Genomic DNA, 14,259 nt, shown 5'->3' on the forward strand with positions numbered 1-14,259 from the left:
TCACTAGTACATTTGATTTTTTTTTAATATTTAGGGCATATATGCTCAATTGGATCATTCATATTCATAACGCATTTAAACATACAATAAAGAAGAATGATAACAGTATAGAAGTATAGAATAGGCCTTACCCTATCTGACGAAAATTTAAAATGTTCTTGTCAAGATGGCATTCCTAATTATGTATTGTAAATGAATTTTCCCCCATTATTGATACGGAGTACATGTATTGTAAATAACACTAGTAGTACACTACATTGTACCATGTCCTTACATGTATATCCCAAAAGAGTATTGCTTGTATCACGAAGTTGTGGCTCGGAATAGAATGGTCCAGTTTAGTTTCAGTTGTTGCGCCTTTGGAGTCGTCGAGCAATAGCATTACTCAACCCTATGATAAAATGGACGCACCCGTGAAAGACGGAAGTGTAGAAATTTCTTCGCGAGGGTCGAGTTAACGAGACCGTGCGAATAACACTACATGAGATGTCGCACATTGGACTACGACTATGAAGTGGAAGTGTCTCAGCTAAATCGCCTTGTGAATTTAGACCCCATGTCCTGTGTGAGCAGGTACTGATCATATAACCTGTTCTGGTGTATTTCAAGAAAGCTAGAGACATTCACACCAAAATTATGACCGCTTGTACCCCGATCAGAAGAACTGACTGGATCTAAATCCGGAATCTCCGTTTTAGTGGTCTATATGCAGCGATTTGTAAATTCTGTCGGTCAGAAGGTCGGAGTCGGAGAGAGGTTGGTCGTCGACGAACACCACTGCACTCTCGCTCGCAGAAGTAACAATCATTGGGGGAGCCGAGTCAAAGGCCCACCTTTGCTTTGCTTTGCAGGCAGGATCAGGAGCAGCAGGAAGAGGTGTAACGATTGGAACAGGTACAAGAATAAAAATGATCAGCAGAGCGATGAGCAGAGGTGTTAGGTTTAGCAGATATAGAATTTCTTTATGAACAGTTTGCAATCGCTATCAGTGTATCACGACTTCGGATTTCTAGTTGTAACGTTCCGTTGTATCACACCACAGCACAGATCATGGATCATGCCACCTGCATTTATAAAAGATGAAAAGCGAAACAGGAAAAATGCACAGTGCAGTGGTGGTGTGGAGCATGATTCTTGATCACTATCATGTAGGCCTACTACCTTGACTACGGTACTAGATCTGTAGTTTTACTTGATGTAGAATCTAGGCCCTACTGCTACGAATCCTCACTGCTACATGATGAAATTGAAAGAACCTGACATACAATGTAACTGAAGCGTTGGTGTTAACACCATAACTTTAACAGACTAAGAACACTGTTAATAGATCTTTTCACTGGTTTGGTGACTACTCAGACTAGAACATATCTACTCTACGGTATAATCTTGAAAGTTAATCATGTCTGAATGGAGGAATAGCTTTACAATGTTGCAATGTACCTTGACTTTAATGTAACGTGAAGGTTTACATAGAATTTCTAAAATATGTGTGTGTGTGTGTGTGTGTGTTCGCTGTAATCAATTCTGAAGTTCCACACTGTACTGTCTGGAGACTTGTCTCGTCTAGGTGTGGAATAAATAACCATGGAAGTAATGTCAGTATTAGTTACTTCAGGAACTGTGCACGCCCTTATCATTTTTAATGCATTTATTATTGTTTCCAGTTTGTCGACATGTAGTACTATTAGGACTACTAATAGTACTAGATGTGCAATACATCACACTTACAGTAGTATTAAATGCTTTATAATCATTGTCGACAGTTGATGTCAAATGGTATTATGCCATCTATTTTTTTTCTGTAAAAATTGCCACAAAAAAAAAAAACCACCACCAAACAAACAAACAAAACAAAACAAGGGATGGGTGAAGTACGTAGTTGGTTTCCTAAGTTTACATTGTTTTCAGGTAGGCTTGGACGGATGCGGAAAAAAAAAAATGAGCCCACTACCCGACAATAAGACGCAACCGAGCCATTTGGAGGGGAAACAAATCTGGAATTGAGTCATACAAATGTAATTTCCTGCATTCAGTAGTTACCAAAGGTATCCATAGGTATTGTGACATGTACATGTAGTATGCAATAATGTTAATTGGGGTTAGTTTGTATTTGAGTGGTGACCCCCCTGCCTTCCAGGGCCCTCTTCCAGTGAGAACAAAAAACCAAAACGAAACAAAACTATGAAAGATTTTTATCACTTGTCTCCCTCTGTACAAACATATCATAAGATCGCAACTGCTGATCTCTAATTTTACAAACATGTCAGAAAAAAACCAGTGGATTCGACATGTTTTTGACATTTTCTGACATGTTTATTATATCATTGTAGCTCAGCAGCTGCAAGCTTTCAAATACACAGAGGGAGACAAGTGTTTAAAATCTTTCACTGCATACATCATCACTCCTCTGCTTTAGTAATATCTCGATTTCATTCAATACAAAACTACTGTTGATAATGGCATTTAAGTCTAACTGTGAATGCTAATTTTAAGTCTACCAATAACAGTACCGGTATCATAAAAATCTTTGCAATGCTTTAAAGGCAAAGGTTTACCCATTGCAACTGATTGACAAATTGCCCTGCATCGACATTCATTGAAAATACAGGCTTATTAAAAAAAAAAAAAGAAAAAAAGTTTACTTGTCTTGAGAGCTTTGCTTGTATTGAGTTGTAAGAACATGTTTTTCAGAATAAAGCTTAAGTCTATCAATAATATGCATGATGTTAACCTCATATGGTATGCACATTATATGGATTTTCAATTCCCACGTAGAGTCACTCTACACGTAGTGGAACATTTTACCTATGCCTGTTCGAAAATTATCTGTATATTGTTCAGTGTCATATGATTCCCATTTGTATGGACCTACATGTTTCTGTGTGGTACCCATGTGTGTGTCCAGTATAGTATTGATTTTTCTTTCATAATGTCATGCTTTATTCTCCAGGGAGGTTTTCGCTGCAGAAATATTCATCCTGTCCTCTTTGAAGTAGGACCTCTGAATTTTACTGCATGTATCTTATATTTGAGAAATAGTATTTTGAGAAATACAATGTGTATTTCATTGAGCTGCTCATGTTACAGCCTGCACAAAACTGATATATGAAAAATATCTGTACAGTGTAACACTTTGCCAATTTGTAAGAAGCTGTTAAATTTCAGGGAATAGTCTTACATGTACTTCTCAAATTTGAATAGCAGTTTTGATCAGTGGGATACTATTTATAAACAAAGTTCTATACAGTGCTATGTAAAAAAACAAAACAAAAACAAAACCCAAAACCTGCTGCACACAAGAAATTTTGTATAGTTCAGTTATATAAAAATGCATAGCAAATAGCAATGCGTTACCAGAAAAAGTATTCCCTGAATTTAGCAATGTAAAGAGGCTCTTTAAAATGTGGTAACCGAAACAAATAATTGTGTTGTGTACAAACAACTAAAGGCTCAGGTAAGAAAATATTTTGGCCACCTTATGAAACACCAAGAAATGATAGTGAATATCTTGATAAAAGTACAGGTATTATTGCACCAAATCACAGCATTGTGGTTTTGGTACTTGATGGGTTAAATGTACTTAAGAATTTTAGACCTGTAGTGTGAACTCACTTTGAAATGAAGATTCACTATTAACAGGGCTATGTATTGTATGTCCCATGGGAGTTCTGAATGACTTTTGACAAAACATGGTAATGGTGAGTAAGTTCAAAGTGAATCACTTCCCTGTGGAGATGTCCCTGTAAATAGTAACTTATGGAATGCCTAAAATTGCCAGGGGGGATGTTATAATATATGATGACATGTATACTATATACAATTGTATGAAGTGAAGTAGAAGGAAACAGACAGGATGTCAATATTAACAATGTTTCCTGTATGTTTACATACGTATGTATTCACAAATGCAGTGATTGCAGGCAGAGCAATTCTTAGTCTGAGTTCTGAAAAGTTGACGTCATTCCACTGTCTGCGTTGGAAAAATTAAAAGGGATATCAGTGCTGCACACTGGCACTGATCCAACAGTCCAGGACCCGTAAAAATCACTGTCGCAGTCGGACCAGTAACTTTTTCAGGAATGGACCAGTAAAAAATGGAAAAACTGGGTACCTACTGGTCCGACCTGTTGGTCGGACCAGTAGATGGATTAGTGTGCAGCCCCTAGGGATATGAATGATTCCTTATGATTGTGGTAATTCTGACACCTCTCGAATGATACGGAACACGAACATCTAGAACCAGAACAGTTTAAAATTTATGGCAGCTAGGAAGTAAGACCCATCTGCTGCTGACATAGATCAATAAAATGTAATATTACTACAGTATGTCCCCCCCCCCCCCAAAAAAAAAAAAAACAAAAAAACAAAAAAACAAACAAACAAACAAACAAAAAAAATATCAGATTTCTGAGTCAAGAATTTTCAAAATGATTACCATGGTAAACAATCTGAATACTATTTCAGGGAATGCAACTATTACTTCTTACCTGCATTTTGCAGAAAACCCCATTCAACATGGTTATGTGATCACAGAGAAATTATGTGGATCGTTGTAAAGCATGTTATTGGTCCATTTCTTCCAAGTTCAGCACTTGGATACTCTTGGAACTGTGAACACAATGGACAAAACTTGGAGGGAAGGAATTCCTGATTTGCTCTACAAAGATCCTCATTTCTCTGTGATCAATGAAGCAAATCACAGGGGGTTTTCTGTAAGATGTAGGTAATAAGTTATAGATTGATACTTTAAAATTGCATTTGGATTGATTCACTATTTTCAAAGTTATCGTTGCGGAAAGTCTGATTGTAATTTTTGTGTAAAATGGGACATACAGCATTGTCCAATTGCTTCATTCTGGTATGATAGCTTTGTGTATCAAACAGTTTGTCATCTCTGTGTCAGTCAATTTGTGATTTGCGTATCTTGAACAATTTAATGGAAGTGGTCATTCAAAGCAGGTCTGCGAGCAGACGAACCCTTTCCTTGCAAGCTCATGAGATTTGAGTCCAAACCTACTGAGTATGGTTCAGTGCAATGCATTCATCCATGGAAGATATGCTGCTCCACAGTGTTTACGAGAGTTTTTAATTCAAGAAATGTTTTTGTTTGAACGTTTGTCCAATCAGGTCAGGCGACGGCAGGTGTCCAGGAATCTGAGTGAGTGTAGCGGAGGAAGGGTGTTCCTCCGTGGCGGCTGAGAGGGCAAGTGCAGGATGGCGACAGTAAACCAAAATGGCACCCCCTTTGAGTTGTCGGAGCAAGAGATCCACAGGATCCACCACGACCTGGCCCTGGGCACTGTCCTGACCCGCTTCTACAGCCGCAAGAGGCCCGAGCGCAAGTCCTTCGAGGTCAACATGGAGACCAGGCAGATTGTGTGGCGACGGCAGGCGGGGCGCACAGAAGGAGCAAGTAAGTGTGGAAAGAATGGTTACAGGAATTTCCACAGTTGGCAGTCCAACAGACAGGCTTTAGAGTGTTTCATTTTCTGTTAAAGTGGGAATTTTCCTGAAGTAATTTTTCGTGCTCTGCTATGTAAGATGAATTGTGTATGTTTTTAATTCTGCGGGATCAAAGTATGATGTAGTATCACACAGTCTACACATAAGTAACATTTTCGCATGCTTGTAATTTCATGCTAGATTTATATTGCGCAAAATGTGCAAAAATTTCCACACCATAAAATTGTCCACTCTTTAGCAGTATATGAAATCATCTGATACCAAGCATACATGTTAGCATGACAGCAACCAGGCCATGATTCCATGGTGGCTTTTATACAACAAAGTTCTTTAGTCTGTGTTTTAGTTACTTCTTCTTTTTTTGTTTGGACATGTAAAAAGCAGCTGCAAAGACTTACAGGATATCGGAGGGTGTTCAAAGAACAGTGTCATTTGTCAGTGCCAACCTAGGAGGTAGTTTGATTTCAAGTCCATCACTTGTCCCCTGGAGCCACCAGGGTGCAAGATATTGTGTAGAGTATTAGTTGTTTTTACAATGTGCCATCTCACATATTATATTATACATTGTACCTGATTTTGTTCTCTTTAGATGAAGCTGGAAATCTAGTCCTCTACCAGAAGAGTTTTTGTTTGTTTGTTCCTTTTTTTTTTGGGGGGGGGGGGGGGGGGGGGGGGACTTTGCAGTGAGAACATTAAAAAAAAGAATGTTTGTCATACCTCTTTACCTGATTTTTTTTTTCTTGTTTTTTGTTCCCCCCACTTTGGTTAAATTATTGCATAGGATTAGCATTAGAATACATATCCTGTGAAAAAGACAAATACACAAGATTTAATGAAACCACAAAAACAATAGATCATAGAATTAATTTTACCTACATCGTATCATCCACCAATCCTCGTATTTGAATTCTTACAGAGTGTGTCGGTGAGGGATTTTCTGCAGCTAGGAGTGTCATTCTCGAAATGATTGATTGTGGCTATCTTTAAACACCACAGCAGGTGACTCCTGAGATAAGCTCGCTGGCAACCTGTTCAGCACTTTGTTCATTTCGAGCGCAGCTTTCTGCAGCTGCGAACAAACCCTCAAGTCTTCAGAGACTTTTACATGGTGGAACAACTCTTTGCAAATGCTGTATGGCTGCAATCATAAAGCTGTGAGAGTTATCAAAAACTAAGAAGGGAACAAAAAACACAAACAAACAGAATATGGCACTCTGAGTTACAAAGCCATGCAGAAGTAGACTGCTTCTTGTGATTCATCATAGATTTTACAAAATCTGAGATGATGTTGAATGCTGCGAGTTAAACTGTTCAACACGATTGCACATTTGGGCTGATACGATTTCTTTTATCTCTTTTAGTAGAAATATCCCAAATTCATAAGGAATATTGATGAGTGGTTTAAACTTTTCAAGTAGATCTAATCATCTTTCTTGACATACTCCTATCTCGACTTTCAACTTTCAACCTAAAACGTATGGAGCATGATAGGTTTCACACACATGATTTTTATAGCTGGATACAAAGTTTCGAACTGTCAGAGTTTGATTTATATGACTATTCGCAGCTATTCGGATTTGGAGCTTGTACACTGTAGACAAAGAAGAGCCCTGAATACATCATGTACCTTGAATGCCATTTATCTCAATTGGACACAGTTTGCCTTAAATGTGATAAAAACTCTTGATATGAGCTCAGTGATTAAAATAGCACAAAGGAATTGTCAATGTGTTTGGCATAATGCCCTTCATATTGATAACGAGAATGGAGCTAAATACTAAAACACAGCATTGATGTCTACTATTACAACTGTCCAGACTGTAGTTTGCCCATGATACTTATGTATGTGCTCCACCAGCTCTGCATTGCCAATATAAGGATTGTTCTTGTATATTATCAAAATAGTCATTGATAGAACACAAGGAGTTGCTTGCAGGGTTTTTAACAATGTTATGTCACTGGAAGGCTTTCAGATGAATACTGTATACGCCGTTATTTTCGCGAATTTCGCGAGCTTCGGGCTGATTGCGAAATCAAAGACACGCGAAAATATTACCCCGTCATACCTTATGTACAAATTGATGAGAAAATGCATCCAACGCTGGCTGGACCAGAACGCGGCTGTTACACCGGCCAGTACGTACACATACTATTACTAGTACGTATGCTACCGATTGGAAGTGCAGTGCGATGCTAAACATGCATTAAAATGTGCAATCTCCGTGCTACGTTACCCTACACGAACGAACACCGGTTCGACGTGGTTGGGTGAGGCGTAGGGATGCATGTAGCCCGACCAGACGCCGCGTTAGGATGCATGTTAGCCCGACAAGACGCCGTGCGCAGCTAGCGCGACATTTGTGTACAGCGACAGGGCCGTTTATACTTACAGTAATAGGATGCATGTAAAACTTTCGCTAGCGCTAGCGCAGCTCTGAAACTTTGTCGTCTATCTATTTGTTGCAACATTTGGTAGGTACTGAGTACTTTTGAATGCCGTAATTGTTTCATTTTATGAATCTTCTACTGTGTCTTTTCTATTTTCATGTTTGGGAAGTCACAATGCAAATGGAAAAACATTACGAGTACGTTGGCAAGTGTTTGAACGTGTTTCTCGGGCTTGACAGTAGACCCTACTACTACTAGTATCAATCACAAATCTAACAACACGCGAAAATGCCACTGATACCATGATTCGCGAAAATATCTGTACGCGAAAATATTGGTGTATACAGTAGTGTAGAACTTGGAATTATGAATGTCCTAATAAATAGTGACATATGTGCCCTGAATAGAGTGCATTGAAATCACCTTCCCCATCACTATAATGGTACAGTACACTGCCGTTGTAACAAACATGATTATGATGAAATTCAGGTCTCAAAATTATCATCTGTGTATACATCTTTAAAATATACTTTCTGTTTGGTGTAACAAAATCTCGATATAACAAAAGAAAACCACCAGTGCACTGTTAAAAGTCAGAGCAGAGAAGAATGGCCCCAGTCATTTATAGGGTATAGACTTCTGTAGGCCCAAATTTTGCAAATGATTGTGACTGTGCTTCGTGTCTGAATGAACTAAGACAAGACAGCAGGAAAAACAAAGGAGGATACAACTAACCGACAATCAAATTATAAATTCACCAATACCTTCTTCAGTTTTTGTGGAAGGGGAAGTTTTTAAGAGTATTTAAGCTCATCCAAGATACATGATTGGTGTTTCTGTAAGAGAATTTTTTGTGCTCTAAATTTCCTTTAATTAACCTACCTTGAGATCATAGATATCAAATGATATTACAATGTACTTGAAACATTTCAGGTAAAACTGCCAATTTCATTGAGCCTTGAAAAGAACACGTACATTGTATCACTGCCACTGCCAGTTGTACTGCTCACGTTTCAGGTAGTAATGTTTTGTTTACAATACGAGCTATCATGCACACATGCGTACTAGGCTGCATTTATCATCTTTCTCATGTTTGAAACACGTTTCAATACCCATTATCACTTTTCAATACCCACTATCAAAAAGCATTGGCAAACACCTTTCGGATTGCGTTTCTGGAGTTGTTGCATCTAAATATCATCTCTGTCATGAGTCAAGGGAGGGGCCTTGTAAATGTGCAGCTCCATTACGCAGTTCGACCTAAGGAGTAGAGATGTGTAGATGATTCAGATGACTTTGCATTTTAACCATCTCCACAAAAATGTGTTTCTGGCTCAAATGCGTTTGAGATCGCACTTTTTTTCTGTGTTTCAGAAAGGTGTTTCTGACCCCAAAATCAAAACAGCTTTGCATTTATTAGCTGCCCAAAGCTCTGTAAAAGTTGTTTGGAAACCTGAATGCTATGCCAGAAGTGAGTTGAAAAAGGCATCCAGTGACACATGGGCCCTCTCATGATCAATTTCTGCTCCCACGAGACCCACTCTCAATTCAGAAAACCCAGTCTCATTTCTCTCGTACCCTCTCCTGTCTGCCCGTCCAATACTGTGCGCTCGCTCACTTACTGCTTCCCCGTATGTTACTTTGTAACAACCATTCAAAAACATAGCACGCTATTACTTTCACGGCATTGCCGTGTTGCGAGAAATGCACGAACATTTTTACACTGCGAAAATGAGAAGACTTCTGATCTTGCCCTAAATTTGCAAGTCATCCAAGAGCAATTCCAAAGAAGGATGTAATGGTGTAGCAATAAATGAGAATGTGTGAAGAAACAATCACAACTAGAAAAGCACTCCGAGAGCACAGACCTCCGCCAAGCATGCAGCTCATTTCCATCACTGATCTTGTTCTTCCATAGAGATATCAGTGATTTCCACCCATACGAACTAATGGCATTGTGTGCTGAAAGTCGCCCGATTTCCCAATATAGAAGCCTTTGTTACGTCATAAACCCTCAGCTGCACGGCACGCCTCGTCCAAGTAGAAACTAGAGCACGCACTCTAGTGCGCGCCTGCAAACCTCAAATACGCGCAGCCTGAACTCCCAAGTTCATTGACCCTACCTGCCAAAATATCAAAAATCCTTCATATATGCCCCAAAAATTCTTGGATCACCACCAAAAGTTAATCGTTTGTTACTTGCGTCATTCTCAACCTTTCCTGCAAGTTTCATTCAAATCCATTAACTATTTTTTTAGTTATTTTGCAAACGGGCAAACTACAAACTAACAAACACACAAACACACAAACCAACGGTAACGAAAACATAACCTCCTCCCTTGGCAGAGGTAATGATGATGATAGCACAACACAGCAGCCCAGTTTGATGTCTGTACAGATGAATACACATACCAGAAAAGCCACATTACAGTGTACCTACAGGCACAAGAACAATATCTGTATCATGAGGCATACATCTGTTAAAACACACACACTTAGTAATGCTGGCACAATTCTGTGAATAGACAAATCCAAGAAAACAGTGTGAGCATGCACAAAAATCTGAGGAGTTCCAGGATAGCAGTTTTGAATAAGATATTTAAACTACGAGCACTGTTAATTAAGAGGAAATGATAATGAATAAATATGGATAACATTAAAACTGTTGATGTTTAGAGGAAATGATATACTGTATATTATGCCATATATTTAGCGAGTCTAAATTTTTGTAAATCGGAACTTCCCGATGGTTTCGCAAGTGATTGAATTCGTGATCGTGGAGTGCTGTACTGAACGGAGAAATGTATAAGTGTGCGTCACATTCATGTCGGGATGAGAGTCATTATTTTTGCGTGTCTTTAATTTCGTGAATAGCAAAAGTAAAAACCTCTGGAAATATTTGATGTATACAGTAAACAGTATGAATTATACAGTATTTCTGTACATACTCGGCATTCTCAAAATTGAGGTACAATGTATCTTATTAATTATCACCCTTAAGCATTATGATTTTTAGGGTTCCTTGACAGGTCACATTTAAGATACCGGTACCATAAAGTCACCAGAATATGTAAGATTTATAAAATACATGTGTGATATCATTCAAGCCCTCTTATGCTTCAGTTATAATTACAAGTGCACCTTCACTCAATGTGCCATAGGTGATTCACATTCGCATGATCATCAAATGATGTAATTGGTTAAAACAGAACTCAGGATAGCATGCCTTCATCAAATATTGACAATGTCATTTAGATGGCCAAACAGTGCCAAATGTGTGTTATCAGCCACAATAGATGAAGCCAATGTATTCCTGTTGTATAGTTCCTTGGCACAAAATGTGAAGGCTCACAGTACACTTGCTCAAATTGTTCCAATTTCTGTGGTATCCTGAGTGCATAATTGTATGAAACTTTTTTTTTTTTTTTTTTTTTTGGGGGGGGGAGGGGGGTTGTGTTCAATATTATCTAAAAAAAAACAAAGATCTAAAAGGCTGGATGTGTTAGGGTAGGAGCTTTAATATTATCAGCCAATTTGCATAGAATCCAAGGCAATAAATCAGAAATAAGTAGTTTTGCAAAATAGAAAAGCAAACGTAAAGAAGCGATAGAATGTCTCAACTTAAGAGATAATACACTGTATGTTTTGCTTCGATGCTCCAAAGTATTTCCTCGCAGCACACAATATTAGTGCCTGACAGCTGAGTGTCAGATCACGACATTGTGTATTTCAGTGAACACAAGTGTCAAGCACAAGCCCACGTTGCATTTTTCCCCCTCCAAATGTGTAATAGAAATATATTACCAGCTTGAAGAACTGAAGTCTGTAAAGTTTCCAATTTTGGAGGAAAAAGCATGATTCACCAGTTCAGAACTGAGGCGCTGTGTGCAGTGGGGATGGGAGAGTTTGATTGAATATCGGTATCCCCCCTGTGATCAATGTGTAATGCAAACTTACTCTTAACATCCACAAATGAACATTCTTTTTTTTTCTGTAAATACCACACATGCAATGGATAATCTAGAGACTTCTTTTAAACAAAATTTTTGTGAATTGTAACAGGCAGTGCATATGGTATTGACAAGAATTTTTGAGAGCACTTAAATTTTGCAAATCTTGGCTCTTGCGAAATTTGTGAAATTCAAATGCTTGCGAACATTTGTGGTTTTACAGTATATAGTCTTTTCAGGTTGCCATGTTGTTTTAGAATCAAACAACATGGCAATGTTTTTAATGTCAAATAAGAAAGTAGTCTAGGTACTGAAATTAAAATGTCCAGTCATTTCTTCAAAGAATGTCTAGAAACACTTTATTATGTTATAAATATGGTTACAGCTCGTTATTCCGAAGGTTCGTTATTCCGAAGGCTCTTTATTCCTAAGATTCGTTATTCCGAAGGTTCATTGGACATTCCAAATTTCATTTTCGGATTAACCAATCTTTGGAATAACGAACCTTCGGAATAACGCCACAAATTTTTGGATGAACGAACCCTTTTTCATTTTCGAATTAACAAACCTGTAAGTATAGGGAATTTGCGTGTTTTGGATTAACGACCCTTCGGATTAACGAACCTTCGGAATAGCGAACCTTCGGAATAACGAACAGCACCCATAGATATGGTGACATGAGCAGCCATTACTATATCATTTGACTCTAATGTGAGAATGGTATCATATGATCATAAATTACGAGAGAGAGGAACAAACATGTTCTTTACGGAGTACCTATTGATCTTCGTTGTTTACTCAGTGATCAGCTGTCTGAATTGAACCATGCTTTGTACATCATAGTATTTCCTTGAATTCAATACAAATGTAATTTGTGTGTTTGTGGAGCTAATTTGTCTGTGAAGGACCATAAAATGCTAGTGTTTTTCCATGAATTCAGTTCCTGATTCAGAATGACAGCTTGCATGCAAAATGTCTGATAGGCCATGTGTTAGAATTTCTCGATTCATTGTATTTGAAGTTCTAATACCTCCTTGGCAGATGTTTGATTTTTCAGTCTTTTAGTTATGAAAGGTTCCCTTCATACATGGATAGTGATGCACATCTGTCATGCCATTAGTTTGTTTAAAAAGTGATTTATCACCAATGAGAATGACCATTTGGATGTGTAATTTATGCACTCTTCGTTACAAAGTGTCTGGATTTAAAAAAAAAAAAAGCACATCTGAAGCAATACAGCCAAACTAGCTATATGGGGCCGACTATTATTGCATCACCATGAGAAAAAATGTACACAGGTCTAGACATTCAACAACTTGTGGGGAGTTTCTATGGCTGACAAAATTGCTGGCCTCACTATTGATTGAAACAAAGCATCCTGCCGCGGTTTCCTATTTCTACAGTTGTGAGTCGCTAGTTTCGAGATCACCTTATATTTGTGTTGCAGAGTTAGATACTCGAGATATCAGCAAATGTACATACAACATAATGTGCACTGTGTATAAAATCCTGTGATAATGTACAGTGTACATTCATTCCAGTCTCAGAGCTTTAACATTTTGCAGTACAGAAGGGATATTCTGAAAGGGGGGAAAAGAGGAACTCTTCAACAGAATAAAGTTTGTCAGACCCATCTCATGATACTTCCAGTTGTATCCTGATTGTCAGGGGTGAGATGTTTTTGATGCAGCTGTTGAGTTCTCTATCTAAAGTGAACTTTGTAACACACAGTACATAGGCATTGTAATCCTGTAGCCGCAAAGTTCCACCTAATGGTTAAATATCTTAAAGGGAACTAGTTGGCAGATTCTATGGTTCTTCATTTGAATCACGCTTCATTCACTGCCCACCAAAGTCAGAGCTACCAAGTCTCACGCATTCTGCGTGAGACTCAAACATTTAGGGGCCATCTCACGATCTCATGCATGGCACCCATTTTTGTCACACAACAGGAGAAGTCTGCAACTTGGGCCTATAATAATGAGCATAGCTCAAAAGATTAAAGTGATACAGTAGTTGCAAATGAAGGTATATTTCCCTTTTGTCTTATAGTCACTTAAGTATGCACCTGATTGCACCATAAAGAGCTATGTAAAAATTGAAAAAGCTCCCTACTGTGGGACTTTGGCCACAGGGGGGAAAAACCCCTCCCAACACCCTCGCTCGTGCGCACATTCGCATGCCAAGATGCCGAGTCATGAAAATCTCGCTCATGAAATATTGTTGAACTTAGCATCCCTGCAAAGTATGCCAGTTAAAAATTATGATTAGCATTGGCCTATTAAAAAAAAAAAAGAATTGCCTTTCTTCATTAGCGTATAATGCACAGAAGCAAATCATGGTATCAAATCCTGCGTGTAGACACGGAAGGGTGGCCAAAAGAAGTCCATAACCACTTGATACTCTTCTTTGGATTGGACTGCTTGAGTATTTTCTGAAGTGTTTCAGGGATTCCCGA

At 38.4% G+C, this 14,259-nt stretch overlaps 1 protein-coding gene across 3 annotated transcripts in view; it reads left to right on the top strand.

Moving 5' to 3' along the window:
* Positions 1-496: 496 nt before the first annotated feature.
* LOC139722673 (1-phosphatidylinositol 4,5-bisphosphate phosphodiesterase gamma-1-like) overlaps positions 497-14,259 on the top strand; it is a 104,054-nt gene continuing 90,291 nt past the window's right edge. For all 3 annotated transcript variants that reach the window (XM_071633967.1, XM_071633966.1, XM_071633965.1), the window contains exons 1-2: positions 497-894; positions 5,128-5,413. In XM_071633967.1, the coding sequence (XP_071490068.1) occupies positions 5,215-5,413 (199 nt within the window). In that variant the 5' untranslated portion in view covers positions 497-894; positions 5,128-5,214. The remainder of the gene's footprint in view (positions 895-5,127; positions 5,414-14,259) is intronic.

Source organism: Diadema antillarum, unplaced genomic scaffold (genome assembly GCF_040938485.1).
Source record: "Diadema antillarum isolate AM-2024a unplaced genomic scaffold, OU_Dant_1.0 scf00000169, whole genome shotgun sequence".
In the NCBI taxonomy this organism is placed as follows: Eukaryota; Metazoa; Echinodermata; class Echinoidea; order Diadematoida; family Diadematidae; genus Diadema; species Diadema antillarum.